This window comes from Mustelus asterias, chromosome 5 (assembly GCF_964213995.1).
Source record: "Mustelus asterias chromosome 5, sMusAst1.hap1.1, whole genome shotgun sequence".
NCBI lineage: Eukaryota > Metazoa > Chordata > Chondrichthyes > Carcharhiniformes > Triakidae > Mustelus > Mustelus asterias.
This window is the reverse complement of record NC_135805.1, coordinates 34,411,403-34,430,792: the sequence shown is the minus strand read 5'-3', so window position 1 is coordinate 34,430,792 and position 19,390 is coordinate 34,411,403. Positions and strand designations below refer to the sequence as shown.

General features: G+C 43.7%; 2 protein-coding genes across 3 annotated transcripts in view; one reads left to right on the top strand and one right to left on the bottom strand.

Annotated features, from left to right (window-relative positions):
• Positions 1-9,529, top strand: part of crybg1a (crystallin beta-gamma domain containing 1a) — a 261,887-nt gene extending 252,358 nt beyond the window's left edge. For both annotated transcript variants that reach the window (XM_078212402.1, XM_078212403.1), the window contains one exon: positions 7,717-9,529. In XM_078212402.1, coding sequence (XP_078068528.1) covers positions 7,717-7,805 — 89 coding nt within the window. In that variant the 3' untranslated portion in view covers positions 7,806-9,529. The remainder of the gene's footprint in view (positions 1-7,716) is intronic.
• Positions 9,470-19,390, bottom strand: part of rtn4ip1 (reticulon 4 interacting protein 1) — a 60,331-nt gene continuing 50,410 nt past the window's right edge. The window contains exon 9 of the mRNA XM_078212413.1: positions 9,470-9,681. Within this exon, the coding sequence (XP_078068539.1) occupies positions 9,562-9,681 (120 nt within the window). The 3' untranslated portion in view covers positions 9,470-9,561. The remainder of the gene's footprint in view (positions 9,682-19,390) is intronic.

Here is a 19,390-nt window from a genome sequence, read left to right as displayed (position 1 = left end):
ATGCAGCTATATATTGTTAGTGTACAGATATTTACTTTGCTATATATCTATATTTACTACCAAATTTGATGGCAGTAAAACCTAATTTGTATGTGGTCTCAACTACTACAAATTGCATTTATAAAGCAAAACACTGCAGATGCTGGAAATCTAAAATTGCATGCGTATAGTTCCATTAGAATGCTAAAAAGGTCCCTGGGCAGTTCACAGGTAAACCGATAAAACCCAAGGAGGTTTAAAGAGGGAGATAGCTTGGGGAGGGATACAAAAACAGAAAATGCTGGAAAATTTCAGCAGGTCTGGCAGCATCTGTGGGGAGAATAGAGCCAACGTTTCGAGTCTAGATGACCCTTTTGTCAGAGCTCTGATGGTTCTGCCATTTACTTGATAGCTCCCACCTGAATTGGATCTGCCAAAATGCATCACCTCTCATTTGTCCAGATTAAATTCCATCTGCTATTTCTCCACCCAATTTTCCAGACTATTTATATCCTGCTGTATTCTCTTACAATCTGCATCATTATCTGCAACTCCAGCAACCTTAGTATCATCCGCAAACTGATCCATGCGGAATACCACTAGTTACAGAACTCCATTCAGAAAAACATCCTTCCATCGCTACCCACTGTCTTCTATGGCCAAGCTAGTTCTGAATCCATCTCGCTAGTTAACCCTTGATCCCATATGATTTAACCTTTTGCACCAGCCTGCCATGAGGGACCTTGTCAAATGCTTTACTAAAGTCCATGTAGACAACATCCATGGCCCTTCCCTCATCAATTATGTTTGTCACCTCCTCAAAACACTCTATCAAATTAATAAAATATGATCTCCCTTGTACAAAATCATGCTGTCTGCCGCTAATAAGACCATTCAGTTCCAAATGTGTATGGATCCTATCCCTAAGAATCTTCTCCAACAATTTTACTATCACTGACATCAAGCTCACTGGCCTATAATTACCCGGGTTATCCTTGCTACTCTTCTGAAATGATGGGACAACATTGGCTATTCTCTAATCCTCTGGGACCTCACCTGTGGCCAACGAGGAAACAAAGATTTCTGTAGAGGCCCAGCAATTTCCTCTCTTGTCTCCCTCAGTAATCTGGGATAGATGCCATATGGCCCTGGGGATTTGTCTAACTTAATGCTTTTTAATACACCTAACACTTCCTCCCTCGTAATGATGACTTGCTCTAGAAGAGGAATTACATACCCCTCCGAGACACCATCAATCAACGGAATTAGGAAGGGATACAGATTGACAGAGGCTTAGGGAGGGATACAGATTGGCAGAGAGGTTTAGACAGGGAGATAGATTGGCAAAGAGATTTTGTGAAGAAAATTTGAAGGGCCTAGGCAATTCATATATGACCCTCATGGTAGAGCAGTGAAAATTGATAATGCTGAATAGGTTAGAACTGAAGGAGTGCAAATATCTCAAGAGGATTGTAGGACCAGAGGAAGTTACAGAGAGAGAGGGACAAGGCCAATTGACGGTTTTAAACATAAAAATGATCATTTTAAAGCTGAGGTGTTATTGAACTGGGAGTCACTGTCGGTCAGAGAGCAGAGAGGTAATAGCTGAATGGGTTAGGCATGTCTCTTATTTTCAAACTTACATTATAATTTACAGTAAGTGATGCAAATGTTTAATCATTGAATAAAAACAGAAAATGCTGAATAAACTCAGCAGGTCTGGCAACATCTGCGGAGAACCCACCTGGATAAGTCTGGATAATTTAACTATGTTTCTCTCCCCACAGACGCTGCCAGATCTGCTGAATTTATCCAGCATATTTATTTCAGATTTCCAGCATTCACAAAATCTCTTTGCCAATCTATCTCCCTGTCTAAACCTCTCTGCCAATCTATCTCCCTGTCTAAACCTCTCTGTCAATCTGTATCCCTTCCTAATTCTGTTGATTGATGGTGTCTCGGAGGGGTATGTAATTCCTCTTCTAGAGCAAGTCATCATTACGAGGGAGGAAGTGTTAGGTGTATTAAAAAGCATTAAGTTAGACAAATCCCCAGGGCCATATGGCATCTATCCCAGATTACTGAGGGAGACAAGAGAGGAAATTACTGGGCCTCTACAGAAATCTTTGTTTCCTCGTTGGCCACAGGTGAGGTCCCAGGGGATTAGAGAATAGCCAATGTTGTCCCATCGTTTCAGAAGGATAGCAAGGATAACCCGGGTAATTATAGGCCAGTGAGCTTGACGTCAGTGATAGTAAAATTGTTGGAGAAGATTCTTAGGGATAGGATCTATACACATTTGGAACTGATGATTTATTGAATGTCAACATCACGCAATATTGATATTTGATTTGTGGCTCAGCGGTAATTCATGAGCCTCTGAGACAGCAGTTTGTGGGTTTGAATCCCACTCCAGTAGACTTGGGCACAAAATCAAGGCTGATATTCCAGAGCAGTACTGAGAGTGTTATTAAAAAAAAAGTGCTAGAAAAAATCAGCCAGTCTGACAGCATCTGTGGAGAGAAAAACAGAGTGAACAAGTCCAATATGATTCTTCTTTGGAATAGTACTGAGGGTGTCCTGCATTATCTAAATTCTGTCCTATGAGTGAAACATTAAACTGAGGCCCAGACGTCCACTCAGTTTAATGTGAAAGACCCCATGGCATTACTTTGAGGTTGAACAGAGGAGTTCTCTGTTTCCTGGTCAACACCACCAAAACAGATTCTTCTTCTGCTCCTCGAGATAGCATCCTTGATTGTTCGAGGGTTGCTGAACCATCGCTGTGCTGTCATTTTACTACAGGGCAGATGGAAGAAGGGAAGTCTTATGGCGCAGTGGGTGGTGTCCCTGCTCCTGAGCCAGAAGCTCCAGGTTCGACTTCCACCCCAGGACTTGATGGCCAAGGAAGGTGTGTCCATAACGTAGTCAAGCAGGTTGAGTGTATCAAGCTGTAAAATCCTTCCAACACGCCAATGGCTGGCGATAAAAGCGGGAGAGACTGCTGGTCAGTCATGCTTGATGTGGAGTGGCACTACTCAAGCTATAAGCCCCTGGTGACAGCCTAGTGACCTGTTCTGGGAATTACTCGCTATGGAAACAGATGGGAAGTCTGCCTTTGTGCACCACTAGGTTTGGGAAGAGAATTGCAATTGGAGAGGGAAGACAACCTCAGCCAGAATAGGAATCAAATCCTGTGGTGTTGGCACTATTCCGTATCATCATTGAGTTTACCGGCACCGTCACGCCCACGTATCCCTAACCCTCCTGCAAAAATAGGCTATCTGGTCATTATCACATTGCTCTTTGTTAGAACTTGCAAGTGCAATACAGAACTTGCACTGTATTTTTAGTGCAAATACAGACTGCATTTCAACTTGGCTGTGAGATATCCTGAGGTCGTGAACAACATTATATAAATACATCTGTCTTTTTTTTTCATAAATAATTTGCAATATCATTCACATCCATATGAGTGTGTTAGAAATAACCTCAGCTATATATTACTAAATTTTAGCATTTTTATTAAACTACTGTGATCTTTTTATCTCACATCTTTAAAATACTCTGTTTAAAATGATTTGTATTTGAGAGAAAGAGACTTTCAGATTTTTGGGTATTCGGCAGCAGGTTTGAACACAAGGATTTCTTGTCAACACATAGGCCGGAATTCTACCATCCCATCCGCCACTGGAATTCTAGCGGCTGGGGGGCGGACCAAGTAAAGATCCATTGAAGTCAGACGGTAATCTCCGGTTTTCAGGCAAGCGTGGCCGGAAAAACCTGCCCATAGTGTTCTGCATTGGCCTTAGCTGGAAATGACCTCTCCTCTCTCCCTATAAAGATGTCCCTTAAGAACTTCGGCCGGAATTCTCCCATCGTGCCCGCCACTGGAATTTTAGCGGTCGGGTTGCAGCGAATGTGAAACGCCATTGACGGTCGGGTGGGAATTTCCAGCTTTTAGACCAGCACGGCTGGAGAATTCCGCCCTAGTCTTTGACCAAGGTTCTGGTCATCACTTTAAATGGCTTGGTGTCAGATTTTGCTTGATAACTCTCCCGTGAAGCACCTTACACGTTTTGTGACAATCCGGTTTAAGTTTTAAGGCACAGGTTTAAGGTGCGAGGGGCAAGGTTTAAAGGAGATGTACAAGGCAGGTTTTTTACACAGAGTAGTGGGTGCCTGGAACTTGTTGCCAGGGGAGGTAGTGGAAACGGATATGATAGTGACTTTTAAGGGGCGTCTTGACAAATACATGAATAGAGGGATATGGTCCCCGGGAGGGTATAGGGGGCTTTAGTTAAGTCGGGCAGCATGGTCAGTGCAGGTTTGGAGGGCCGAAGGGCCTCTTCCTGTGCTGTAATTTTCTTTGTTCTTTGTTCAATAAGCCGACCTCAAGAACTGCAGTTCTTTTTGCTTTAATAGTCAATTAAGAAATTGAAAATTCTCCGCATCATTTGGTCACAGAAGTTAATATTGGTGCTTGGTCAGACGTGCAGATTACATGAGCTTTCGAGAACACAATGTGCTTTCTCTGCCAACTTATAAATTATTCAATGATGTTAGAAAAAGTTTTGTTATACCATTTCAGCACACAGACTGGTTACTCGGTAGTACTGATACACACCCTATTCTTTCGGTTACAACATTATTTATTTACTGCCTTCAGAAGCCTTTATCTTTGCCAGTATTTATTCATTCTGAATTTCTATCATTGCTGAACTTGTGACCACATGGCAGCTATTAATTAGAAGACCATTCAGTCCCTCAGGCTTGTCCCTTTATTTAATTAGATCATGGTTATTCTCCACCTCAACTTAAATTACCTGCTTTTGATCCAGATCCCTTGGTACTGTAACCTAATAACAATCTGCACATTGTGGTGTACCACTGGTTATTAAGGAACGTGTTTCTTTGGAATAACTAGCATGGTATGGAGTGAAATTTTTCATCAATATTTGATCTGTCTGCACAAGTATAGCTTTACATTCTCGTGGTACAAGTAATTTCAAAAATGCTTGTGATTCATGACTGAGGTATGTGGGAGGCAACTGTTGGGCAGTCACACCATCCAACTAAGCAAAATTTTTTTTTTAGTCATTAATTTTATTCAGGAGTTTTCTTTGCTGCATGTCCCTTGCTGTACTTCATTAATCCAACTTGATTAATCATTGATTGTCATTCATTAATCCAACTCCAAGCAGGTCAGATCTCCTATGAACATACAGGGCAGGATGATTGGGGCACAATTAATGTGGAATTGCCATCCTGAATTCCCAGGTGGTTGGTGGGGAGGAGGAGTAGTGGGTTCACTGACCTCTTGTGGTGATCGGGATGAAATAATTCTGCAGCTTTTTCATCAAAGGTGGCAGAATCATAGAATCCCTACAGTACCAAAGGAGGCCATTTGGCCCATCGAGTCTGTACCGTCCACAATCCCACCCAGGCCCTATTGCTGTAACCCTCATTTACACTGCTGATCCCCCTGACACTCGAGTCAATTTAGCATGATATGGAGATGCCGGCGTTAGACTGGGGTAAGCACAGTAAGAAGTTTCTCAACACCAGGTTAAAGTCCAACAGGTTTGTTTGGCAGCACTAGCTTTTGTAGCCTCAAGCTCCTTCTTCTTCAGGTGAGTGAGGACTTGTGTTCACAAACAGGGCATATAAAGACACAAACTCAATTTACAGAATAATGGTTGGAATGCGAGTCTTTTCAGGTAATCAAGTCTTAAAGGTACAGACAATGTGAGTGGAGAGAGGGTTAAGCGCAGGTTAAAGAGATGTGTATTGTGTCCAGCCAGGACAGTTAGTGAGATTTTGTAAGCCCAGGGGGTTACAGATAGTGTGACATGAACCCAAGGTCCCGGTTGAGGCCGTCCTCGTGTGCGGAACTTGGCTATCAGTTTCTGCTCAGTGATTCTGCGTTGTCGTGAAGGCCACCTTGGATACCAATTTAGCATGGCCAATCAACTTAGCCCGCACATCTTTGGACTGTGGGAGGAAACCGGAGCACCCGGAGGAATCCCACGCAGACATGGGGAGAACGTGCAAACTCCACACAGACAGTGAGTCAAGGCCGGAATTGAACCGGGGTCCCTGGCACTGTGAGGCAGCAGTGCTAGGCGCTGTGAGGCAGCAGTGCTAACCACTGTGCCACCCACATTGTGTTCAAGATACCTATTGCCTAGGGTGGAATTTTCCAGCCCTCCCTGGCAGGATCTTCCAGTCCTGCTGAAATTGACCCGCACGGCGGGTTCCTCAATGGCAGGACATGCAAACCATTCAAAAGACCATAGACTGTGGCAGGACTGGAAGGCCTCCTGCTGGTGGGCAGTGACCTGTCTCATCCGCTATGAGAAAACCCGTCGGAAAGCCAGTGTCAGTGAAACACAGCCTTTGCTTCCTTTTTATTTTACAAAAAGTAAAACACTTGTCGCTCTTATTTATGGTGTCCTGCATCTGAGCTACATCATTCAACATTGTTGTGGGTGGGATGGGGGGGCTGCAGTAGGGGGTGGTCTGGGTTGCCTTCATCTGTTCTATGTCTCCTCTAATGAGGACTGTGTGGTGATTTGTAAAACACATTTATGTCCTGCAGTGTCCCTTTTAGGTTCAGGTAATGTATTCAGTTGCTGCTGAAAGAAGTGCAGAGTGCAATTAGGGATCGACGATAAATGCTGGCCCTGCCGGTGGACTCATATCCCAAGGTCAAAATTTTCTGTAAGAACATCTCTCGAGGACTTAGTATTCTAAAGTCTTTGCTTTAAAAATTTCAAAATTAAATCAGATAATCTAAGGCTATATCGACGGCAATCTGACTCAACTTCGCAAATGAAAATTTTAATAGTGTCAAAATTTAAATTTAGAACAATATACTGCAATTTTTTAGCAGCTTCTTTCCCTTTTGGGGATGCAGTTTAATGAATGCATTTTAAAATAAATCCTTGATGGTAGGTTGCCGCGCCCCATCCATTTTTCTGAGGAATCTTGATTTGATAACTTGTCCAACCTAAATATAAACACCTCCTATGCAAAGGCTTAAAGTGATATGTTTGACTCATCTCGGTCTATTTCCCAGTGGGATGTGAATCCACAGCACAGAATCATTCATAAATTCAACACTAATTTTTAGCGCAGTTTTAGTTAGAAATCTAACATGGAAGCAGGCAAAGATCCACCTAGTTTCTGCCAACAGTGGTTGTGGAATTCTCATCTTTTAAAATTGTAGTTAACAAAAGGTGGTTTTCCAGTGTAAAATCATGTTCCATTACCTCATGCTCATATCCATTTTCTTGCTAAAATTAGAATTTTAACTCTAATCGGTGACCAGCATTCATCGTCAATTTTCCTTCCTTCACAAACACCTAATGGTATCATGGATCGAGACTGTACAAGCTGCAAACCCATATCCAGCGTTTAAACTGACAAAATGTATCTCACATCAGGTCCCAGCAGCCAAGAGAGGGACGTGAGGCTTCCATCCATAAGTCTGGGCTGCCATTGAACAAAAAGGCCCAAAGGCAACAGGATTCTGATTGACGCTGCTGATTTTAAAGGAAATAATAGCTTAAACCTTTCTCTTAGCAAGTGCCCATCCAAAATGATAAGGGTCGTTCGTACACACTGTTGCGAGGGTTGTGTGGTCAACAGGACTGGTAGTTTTTCTGTCAGAATTTTTAAGATTGAGCTTTTTAATGCAACATGTCTAATTGTTGTGATCTTATTGCTTTTAAGGTGGTCAGCATTTTGACCAGAATCAAACCATTCTCAACAAATTTGACGAGGTCCAGCCAACACAAAGGTGGGACCTGGAAATCCTTTGAATCTTTCCTGGTGGAAACAGGAAATGAAACACTTGAGGCACTTTCGAAATATTGTAAATCTTTCCATTTTACTGTCAGCAGTGCAACTTCGCACTCTTGGAGTGAACTCCAGAAATAGCACATCGGAATTCAGGGCAAGAGTGGTGGAAAAGTCATCTCAATTATATGTTTATTTCTAATTAGCTACCGCTCATTCTATGCAAGGTAATCAAGTCTGAGGTGGAGTCTCATGTCTTTATCATTTGGCAGTAAGCCTGGCTGGAGCTGTTTCAGTATCCAAGTGAGGAAACCTCATGCCTGGTGCAAATGCTTCGAAATCCTTTTTTTTTAAAAAAAACGGTTGTATTTATGATTGACAAACACTATGCTCACTCACGGGTTTTATTGAACACTGGAAGTCTGCTTTAGTATTTGGGTTTAATATCCTTTGTTGCAAGTGATGCAACGCATTAAGATTGCAGAAGTATTTTTCCCTTGGCAAAAATGAAACTGCCCCAACACATTCTGTGACATAATTACTGTGCATGTCAGGCAACCCATCTCCGTTTCCATTCATTTCAGAGGAGATACCCGGCTATACAATGGAACAAACAAGATTAAATATCTGTCACATTGAATGTGATAATTAACATAAATGATGACATAACATTTCAAAGTATTAAATGTTTCGTTACTCTCACTTTGAGGGTAGTAAGATAAACGATTGGTTAACAGGTGACTGTGTTATAACACCTAGACATCACTGGCCACAAGCTGAAGTACCATTTATGTGGCGACTGCTGCACTACTGCTTCCAAATTTGTTCTGAGGAATAAAGTGCAGAACATCTAGTTGTCATCTGAGGTGGATGTGAGACTCTGAAACCATGATGACAATGGTGTTCTCCGCTCATAAATAAATTAAGTGGAAGCCAATTCATTTTAATTTCAAGGGCAATTTAAGAACCTGTTGCTCCCTGGTAGGAGATGGTGATTTTCAGAGAATTGAATCACTGCCAGTGTGTGTTGGTGTTTACATTGTTAACCTGTCGTACATAGTTCCAACCATTAATAACACACAAGATTTTAAAAGATGAAAAATTCCAAATCAACTACCCAAACAACAAATCCCACTGTGGTACAGTGGCGTTGTGTCACTTATGCTTGTGTAGCTCATTGAGACATCTGACTGGCAGGCCCAGGGATAGCTTTTATGTTAGGTGAATCATCAAATGTTTGTAAATGGAAGTTTTGTTTGATAACTGCATCAGATTGTAATGTGCACAGTTTGCAGCGATTTATATCTTGAGAATTTTGTAAACTTTTAATTGATCATGAGAAGTGTACACAACTTCTGATGTCTAACAGAGGCATTTTTGGTAGTAGTTTGCGTAATGGGAATAATTTGAGAACTGCACCGATGTAGTTGTATAGTTTTACACTGTCAAGTTTTATATCAGTATGTTGGTTTACTTTATCTACGTTATCCTCATTCCTCACTTTCGTCACCTGAATTACTTTTTGACATAAAATTGGACAAGTTTTTTTTGTTTAACCATCATGCATCTGAGTGGTGGACATGGATAAGTGTTTTATTTTAGCCTCACAGTAGCAGTAGTGCTGTATTCATTCATTCCTGAACCATATATGTAACAACTTTCCTCAATAAAATGTACAACGTTTTGAGTTATTTGCTGGAGACAATGTTTATTGCAATTATTCAAAATAGAATTAAATGGATATATCAAAAACCAGTCTGTACAGTTCTTCAACCCTTCTTACAAACATTCTATACTCCTGTCGATTACAGTCTTCCCTCGTGCATGACCACCTTCCATTTTCTGGAAAGCCTTGGGAACTTCCGAGAATGAGAAAACCTGCTCAACAACTGGTCGAATCTAACACGAGATAAAAAGGATTAAGAAATTTACTTCCGGCAATTATTCAGTGTTTTACAGCATAAACAATAATTTCACTTATCTCAGCTGTTAGTTCTTTCTCAGGTTTCTTTGGGGTGGAGTTGCAATGGGGTGACTGACAGAAGTAAAGGTTATATGGCGAGAAGTCATCGAGTTAACCATGCTGGGTAGTCGTGGTAACTCCACATGAAGTCTCATGTCAGTCCAATTTTCTCCGTATTAGGTTTCAAACTAATACAGCTGCTCAGATGCTGGTGCATTGCCCTTGCATGTTGTGGGCCATAACTTCCAACTAGCATCTGAAAGTGATGTCCCGCTGGAATTGCTGGACTTTAATGTGCACTTACCTGTTCCTGCAAACTGCATTGAAACGTCCAATGGCCAGAGCTGCTTGGGGGCCTGCAGCAAACAGGTTCCTGCAGACCCTAGCGTGACAAAGCAGTGTCGGATTCAGGGAGGCCACACCATGATTGCTATAAAGCAGGTAAACTTCAACGGCCCAGTGAAATTGACAGACCATGGAGAATGTATGTGTTCAAGGTAAGTGAATGGTTGGTCGGGGGAGGGGGTAGTGTGTGTTGGAGGTGGGTAGGGGTGGTGGAGGGTCCAGCCAGGTCAGGAATGAGAGTCGGGCAGACGGTGGAGGGGTTGTCCTGTAAGGCTGGGGGTGAGGAGAGGGGGTCGGTCTGGGGATTTAAAATAGTTACCCAGAAGTTAGAAAAGATCTTATTTCTTCTAACTTTTTCTGAGTAACTATTATTGTAACCCTGGCAGAAGCATCTGAAGTTAGCAATTTAAATCACTTTGTCAGATGGTTCCCAGCACAATTGGCCAGGGGACATTAACATTTCTGGACAACTGCCGCATAAACCAGGGGACTTCTGAAAGGGATTCCCCAACACATCTTTGGGATAGTCTGCAAATCTGACCTTGGGGAGACAGGAAGTAATGTATCTTTGCAGTAACTTCTGGCGAAAGTAGAATCTCATTTGAGTTGTAATTATTTTAGATTGCTAAGGACTGCTACCAATAAAGACAATAATTTGAACAAAAGAAAACATCTGATCCCAGCCTAAAATTTGGATTTGAGTCCCACTGCAGGGCTTGAGCACGAAAATTAAGGTTGAAGGGGTGCTGCACTGTCAGAAGTGTTGCCTTCAGATGAAATAAAGACCCCTTTCCACCCTGGTGAGATGGATGCAAACATCTATGGCACTATATTGAAGAAGGGAGTAACTATAGCGACCTATTGTTCAAAATTACTTCATTGGTTGTAAAGCACTTTGGTATGCCTGATGGTCATGAGAAGAACAATATAAATGCACTTTATAAATAAACTACATCAAATTATTTAATAATCTTAAAGACCTCAATTAGTGCTCAAAATTAGGGAAGAGGGTGGTGCGGTAATAATGTCACTGGACTAGTGAGCCAGAGGCCCAGGATAATGCTTTAAAAATGCTTTTAAAAGCTTTAAAATCCATTGATAAATCTGGAATATAAAAGCTAGTCTTAGTAATGGTGACCATGACAACCATCTGATTCACTAACATACTTTAGGGAAGGAAATGAGTCATCCTTACCCATCCTGCCCGACATGTGACTACAGACCCTGCTGTCTGCAATGGCCTAGCCAGTTCAAGGGCAATTAGAGATGAACAACAAATGTTGGCCTTGCCAGTGACACCCACATCCCATAAAAGAATAAAGCAAAAGAGAGGCTTAACCGAATGTTATATAACTGCAACATAACTTCCACCCCTTTGCATTGCAGTTCCCTGGAGATAAAGGACAACACAGTCAACATGGTGGCACAGTGTTTAGCACACAGCGCCCAGAGACCTGGGTTCAATTCCAGCCTTGGTTTGCACAGACTCCCCGTGGGTTTCCTCCGGGTGCTCCCGTTTCCGCCCACAATCCAAAGATATGCTGGTTAGGTGGATTGGCCATGCTAAATTGCCCCTTAGTGTTAGGGGGTGGGCAGGGTAAATACATGGAGTTATGGAGATAGGGCCTGGGGGGGGATTGTTGTTGGTGCAGGCTCGATGGGCCGATTGGTTTCCTCCTGCACTGTGGGGATTCTACTTCTAAATAATTTGTGCAGTAGCAGGTGGCTTTCTTCCATTTAAAATAATATAGAAAATAAAGTTCCACAATGGATTGCTTGAAGCATGAATATAATACAATGGGACATTGACATTTTACAAAAATAAACAAACTCGGGTTTAATCCTAGTGCCCAGGTAGATTCGCAGGATATCTTCACGCAATGCTTTCCTGAACCAGCTAAGTATCTTGGCATCAGCTGACTCAGATGTTTGAGTCAGAATGGTATACTGTAATGTGTACCCGTTAACAATTTTAAAAACAACAGCTGCATTTCTGCCAATCTCTCAACACATTGCTGCTATCGCCACCAGCACACTGGTGTGGCTGGGTTAAGGATTCATTGGGCAGTTGAGGAGGATAGCTGGAATGATGGCAAACCCAATTTTACATCTTTTTGTAGATAATCCAGATACTGAATTCTTTTAAGATTTGACACTGCTGATGACTTGCTTAGTTACGTTGTCATGCAGAACCCTCTAGCAGTTCACTACGGGACTGCAGTTAAAACCATAACATTGGTCTTAGTTACAGACGGTGTTGAACAGTGTAAGCTCATGTAGGATGGAATGTTCCCCACCCAATAAAGATGAAGATTAAGTTAACCTGCACTTGGTTGAACAATCTCCAAGTTCTAAACAATTCTCACGACCAGTGTAAAAAAGTTATTTTGTGATAAATCACTGTTCAACATTTAAGAAGGTATTTTGTTAGCTGTTTAATTCCCACTTGCTCTTCCCTGAAGGCGGTGACCAATGTTAGAGTGCAAATCCACTGGCCAAATTCTGTTCTTCACCCTGCTCTCATCAGATTAACATGGAAATTCCAGACTTCAAATAATGTTTTTAAAGTTTATTTATTATTGTCGCAAGTAAGGCTTACACTAACACTGCAATGAAGTTACTGTGAAAATCCCCTCGTCGCCACACTCCGGCCTCTGTTTGGCTACACTGAGGGAGAATTTAGCATGTCCAATGCATCTAACCAGCAAGTTTTTCGTACTGTGGGAGGAAACCGGAGCTCCATGAGGAAACCCACGCAGACACGGAGAGAACGTGCAGACTCCACACCGACAGACTCTATATTTAACACTAATCAGAAGCAGGGATAGGCCACTCGGCTCCTCCAACCTATTCCATCATTCAGTAAGATCATGGTTGATTAAATTGTAGCCTCAGCTCCACATTTCCGCCTAACCCCCCCCTAACCTTTCCCCCCATAGTATTTTATTTGTGTCCATTTAACAGACGATTGTGGCTTATATTAATGAATGGATAAATTATATATTCTTGCACTTAAAAAAAAATTCAAGTGCATATATAGATTTTTGTGACCAAAAATGATCAAAACTGTGGATTGTAGGTATTATCTGGCAGTTGGTCATCTATCCAGGGTTACACCCAGCATGCCAGCCAGCTATAAAGAAGTCCATGGTTTGGGTTCCCTTTTTTGATTTGAATTATTATTCTCACATGTCGTATTGTCACCACTGAAGAGTGTGAGGTGATGCACTTTGGAAGGAGTAATTTGACAAGGAAGTATTACTATGAAAGGTCTGACACCGGGAAGTTCCGAAGAACAAGGGGACCTTGACAGATTTGTCCATTGATCTCTGAAGGCGGAAAGGCAGGTTAATAGGGTGGTGAAAAAGGCATATGGCACACTTGCCTTTATCAATCAGGGTGTAGATGACAAAAGCAGAGAGGTCATGATGGAGTTGTATAGAACTTTGGTGAGGCCCCACAGCTAGAGTACTCTGTGCAGTTCTGGTCGCCACATTATAGGAAGAATGTGATCGCACTGGAGGGTGTGCAGAATGTGATCGCACTGGAGGGGGTGCAGAGGAGATTCACCAGGATGTTGCCTGGGATGGAACATTTAAGTTATGAAGCGAGGTTGGATAGGCTTGGGTTGTTTCCTCTGGAGCAGAGAAGACTGAGGGGCGACCTGATTGAGATGTTCAAGATTATGAGGGGCATGGACAGGATGGATAGGGAGCAGCTGTTCCCCTTAGTTGAAGGGTCAGTTACGAGGGGACACAAGTTAAAAAATTGAGGGATGGGAGGTTTAGGGGGGATTTGAGGAAAAGCATTTTTACCCAGAGGGTGATGATAATCTGGAATGCACTGCCTGGAAGGGTGGTGGAAGCAGGATGCCTCACATCCTTTAAAAAGTACCTGGATGAGTACTTGGCACGCCATAACATTCAAGACAATGGACCAAGTGCTGGCAAGTGGGATTAGGTGGGCAGGTCAGGGCCTTTCATGCATTGGTGCAGACTAGATGGGCTGAAGGGCCTTTTCTGCACTGTAGTATTCTGTGATGTATTTCTTGCACACTATACAGACAAAAACATACCGTTCATAGAGTACATAGCAGAGAAGGAAAGGAAAGGGTGCAGAATGTAGTGTTACAGCCATAGCTAGGGTGTAGAGAAAGATCAGCTTAAAATAAGGTAGGTCCATTCAAAAGTCTGATGGCAGCAGGCAAGAAGCTGTTCTCGAGTCACGTTGGTACGTGGTCTGAGACTTTTATATCTTTTCCCAACAGAAGAATCTAAAGGAAAGCCACTGACCTGAAACATTAACTCTTGTTTCTCTCTCCACAGATCCTGCCTGACCTGCAGAGTATTTCCAGCATCCATAGTATTTTACTTCAGTCAATTCTAAATGTTGGGCCTGATTTTACCATCAAGTTGTGCCCGTTTTTGGGCGTGAAAACTTGGTAAAGTCGGATGTGAGGCGAGTAGCTCGATCCGCACCCGCCTCCGCGCCGGTTCCCCCTTTACCAAGGCCCGAAAATGACCACGATCGAGACCACACCCGAAATGGGCCCAACAGCCATTTAAATGCATTTGCATACATTTAAATTGACTTAATGAGCTGCACGCCCAACCTTACTGGCACTTTCCCCTTTAACCACCGCGTTCGCCCATCCAGAATCGGCGTGAAATCGGCTCCACAAAAGTCTGATTTGGGCGCTCCAGTTAGTGAAGACGTAAGTGCCGAGCGTCCGATGGCTCTCTGTTTGAGGTCGGTGGGGGGGGAGGGGGGGTCCGCTGCCATTCTGCCCGAGATCAGTGAGGGGGAAGAGGGGGACGGGCCCATGATCGGTCTGGGTTGCGTGGGGGGAGGCGGAGTGGTGGGGGGATAAGGGGGTCAGTAATGTTGTGGGTGTGGGTCAATGTCCGTGGGGGCCAGGGGGAGTGATGTGACAGGGGAGCGATGTAATAGGGGAGCCACATTCTATCATTTTGTTTCTGCGTATGCGCAGTTGGAGGCGCCGATCGGAGCTGCAGGATTTTGGGCGTGTTAAGCCCCGCCCACAGGCTTGTGCAGCGTGATTCGGTGATATGTTTGCAGGCAGAGTGCGTATGGGGGCACCTGAGAACGGGTCTAAAAGTCGGGTCTGAAACACTCCCAGTTTCAAGTCTGCCCAGCACTTAGAATCAAAATGGTAAAATAGGGTGGGTTGACTCAACCTAAGTTGGCCTATCTCCAGCTTGGACCCTGTGCCCATTGTCTTACTATGAAATTTTAATTTGAAGTGAATGCGCCTTCTCGATAACAATTTATCATCTTGTATACATCTGCGCCTACTCAATCAATTTAAGGTTGGAGAGCTCAACCTTCTCCCTTATAACTCAGTCTTCCTCACAACAGTTTTTTGGCTACCAAGAGCTGGTGACATGTTACGTATAGTCGGCAATCTAACCCGCACATCTTTGGACTGTGGGGGAGAAACTGGAGCACCCAGAGGAAACCCACGCAGACACTGGGAAAATGTGCAAACTCACACAGACTATGCACCCGAGGCCGGAATTGAACCCAGGTCCCTGGTGCTATGAGGTAGCAGTGCTAACCACTGTACCACTCATTGTGGCAGAATTAAAAGAAGTGAGTGGAAGCATGGTCTCAGACTTTTCAAGGTAGACAAAATTGGAGAGGGCCAAACAACTGAAGGTTCCACTGCCAATTAAGAGAAGGAAATGTGTGGGGAAGATATACAAAAGGCCATTATCACAGGGAGGAGGTGGTGATTTAGAAACATAGCGCGATGTTCTGTTGCAGATTAATGCTCCCCTCAATGGTGGGGAAAACAAACACCCTTCAACTCCACCCTCAGCTATTTTGACTGATTTGGGTTTAGGTCATTCATTTTTGCCTCTAAAATTTCAGATGCACATAACTTTTATACAGTTTATTTTGTAGGTCCTAAGCTGCCTCCCCAGAATTGATGTGCCCACCCTCCACAATTTAATATCCCCAAAACAAAAGACCCAATTTTCTGAATCCGAAGTCAGAAGCATGAGAGGCAGGGTTTTTTGGCCCTTCCCACCGGCGGGATATTCCATTCCTGCTGAAGGCGATTCCCCCCCCGCGTCAGGTTCCGCAGTGACAGGGCGGGTGATCCATACTAAACACCTGGCAGGACTGGAAGGGCCTGCCTGCAGCCAATGGCAAACCTTCTCTACCACCGGAAAACATGCTGCAGGGAAAGCCGGAAAATCCCGGCCAAGGAATCCCAACATTGACACTTGGGGTTCCCTCTCTACAAGTCCCTTCCCTCCATTTTAAAATTCTTTACAAAAAATTGTGCATTGCTTCCTATTCTGTAGAATTTCATAGAATCCCCAAAGTGCAGAGGAGACCATTCAGCCCATTGGGTTTGCAGTGACACTCTAACAAAGCATCTTACCCAGGCCCTGTCCCCCACCTAATCTCCACAACCCTACACATTTACTATGGCTAATCCATCTAACCCACACATCTATGGGCTGTGGGAGGAAACCGGAGCACCCGGAGGAACCCACGCAGACATGGGGAGAACGTACAGACTCCACCCAAGGCCGGAATTGAACACGGATCCCTGGATCTGTAAAGGAGCTGTGAGCAGCAGTGTTAAACACTGTGCCACCAAGCCACCCTTTGTCATTTGTTTATTTGCAAATTCCAGTTTTGAACTTACAGTCGTAGTGTTGTAAAAGATCTGCTGCACATCTTTCCAGTCAGAGGTTTCCTCTTTGTAAATGTGATCCCTGGATTGTGCTGAGTTAGCTAATCACAGCCAGAATTCCCACTATTGCACACGATTTTGCTCAGTAACCCGGGCAATTTTTATGCCTCGACCAATATCGCTTTTAACAAATTGCTAATTTATCTCATTGCTGTTCCTGGGACGTCATAGGATTGTAGAATCTACAGTGCAGAAGAGGTCATCTGGCCCATCGAGCCCACACTGACAACAATCCCACCCACATCCTGTCCCCATAACCTCACATATTTACCCTCCTAATCCCCCTGATACCAAGGAGCAATTTATCATGGCCAATCAACTAACCCGCATATCTTTGGAGTGTGGAAGGAAACCAGAGCACCCAGAGGAAACCCACGCAGACACAGGGAGAACGTGCAGACTCCGCACAGACAGTGACCTGAGGCCGGAATTGAACCCGGGTCCCTGGAGCTGTGAGGCAGCAGTGCTAACCACTGTGCCGCCCCGCTTGATACATTGGCTGCCAATATTTTATACATCAGAACAGCGAGCACAACTCAAAAACATGTCATTGGCTGCAAAGCACATTGCAACGGCCAGATATCCTAAAAGGTGCAATATAAATGCAAGTGTTTTCATCAAAGAGTAACTGTTGCAGGGAGGACCAAAAGATGTAGGAGCAGAAATAGGCCATTGGGCCCATTTAGTCTGCTCTACCATTCAATGGGAAGATGAAGATCTCAGGTCAGATAGAGTTGAGCTCAGATGCAATTCTGTGTGTTAAGAATGGCGCCACTTGCTCTTGAGGTTCACAAGTGGAGGATGTTCACTGAAATGAGGTGCCTGAAAGCTGCCACCATTTGTAGAAAGTTACTGCTGCCCAAGCCAGGAAATTGTGAAAGAAAAGGCAAACACACTTTTCTTGATTCAATAAGTAGTGGGACAATAAAGTGATGCCAAGAATCTGGGTGGTCCCTCTGCACTGCACCCTTACAAAATGAACACCAGCACAGACCGACAGGGAAGCAGCCGCTTTATATTTTGAATAAGCCACGTTTCCAAGCTTGTTTTGGAATAAAGCAACTTTGAAATTCATTGTAGTAGCAGGAACAGGAACAACAAAACCTTGCTGATTAATAATGCAGACAGCGAAGCCCAGAGCTTTAAACCGTACTTACAAACCGGGTCAACCGGAAAATTCTGCTGCTTTGAACTTTTATGTTTCAGAGGCCAGCACATCATAAGATTAGCGATGAATACTTCCAAATACGAAATGACAACTAAAGTCATTCAGCTTCAATTATCACGACGGCCTAAATCACCCACCCCTTTTCCTGTTCAAAGTGCTGCTGGAGCTGTAAATATTCTTTAAATTCCACTGAATCAGAACTGTGTTATCATTAACTACTTTACAAAACAGGCTTCAATCGACTGCAGAGTTAGTGTATTTACAGCAATGCATGGGCGGGAGGAGTGAGAACTCAAACACTTGCCTTTAATATTTTATTTATTAGTGTCACAAGTAGGCTTACATTAACTCTTGTTAATGCAGACCTTGCCATAGTCAGTGGGAGTCCGTATGGCCAGCCTGGGACTCTAGGCTGATCCACTTCTGTCTTTTGGCATCTTTGATGGATCTCCATAGACGATATCTGGATTTCTTGTATAGGTCAGGGTCGCCTGGCTTGAACGCCTCAGATCTTTTCGTACCTGTTTGGGTACACTGTGGGAGAATTTAGCATGGCCAATGCACCCTAGCCAGCATGTCTTTCAGGCTGTGGGAGGAAACTGGAGCATCCGGAGGAAACCCACGCAAACACGGGGAGAATGTGCAAACTCCACACAGACAGTGACCCCAGCTGGGAATCGAACCTGGTACTCTGGCGCTGTGAGGCAGCAGTGCTAACCACCCTGCCACCGTGCCGCCCTGTTAATTCCCCCAACAACAGACTGGAATGGGTCAGTGGGACGCACGGGTTAGAGAGTTAAATATAGAGAGTGCGACTTTGACAAGCCCACTCCCTATTCCACGATGGTGTACATCAGGGTGATTGTGTCCCCGGTGAGAATGAGCTTGACATAAAGCTGATGGAGAGAAACCTGATGACTTCAATGACTAGCTGACCCCCTGGAAAGGGCCCAGTGCAATTCCTGGTCTGTGCTGAGTTAACACTTTTCAGTTGAGGCGATGATATAGATGATGCTACTGGTCTGACTGTTACTAGATGAGGCCAAGAATCCAGTAAGGAAGTGTTTTCCGGTTCGCACATTGGCAATTTCTCATACCAAGGATGAATATCTCTAGTGGATAACTGGGTGGAAGTGAGATGTCAGTGTTCACGGTGGATTTGCAGGTAGTTTATAAACTCCATTTCAGCCTTGCAGGCTTTCTCACAGTGAGGACATTGGCTGTCAGTCAGTAGAGATGGTGGTGGATCGTTGGCTCAAGCTGCCCTCTTTCCATCTCTCGCTGTTCACTCTCCATGAGAACTATGACAATCCATCCCAGGTTGTGAAAAAAACTATACTGCCCACAATATCATTGCCCAACATAAAGTCTACATTTGCAATAGGTAATTTTGGAACAA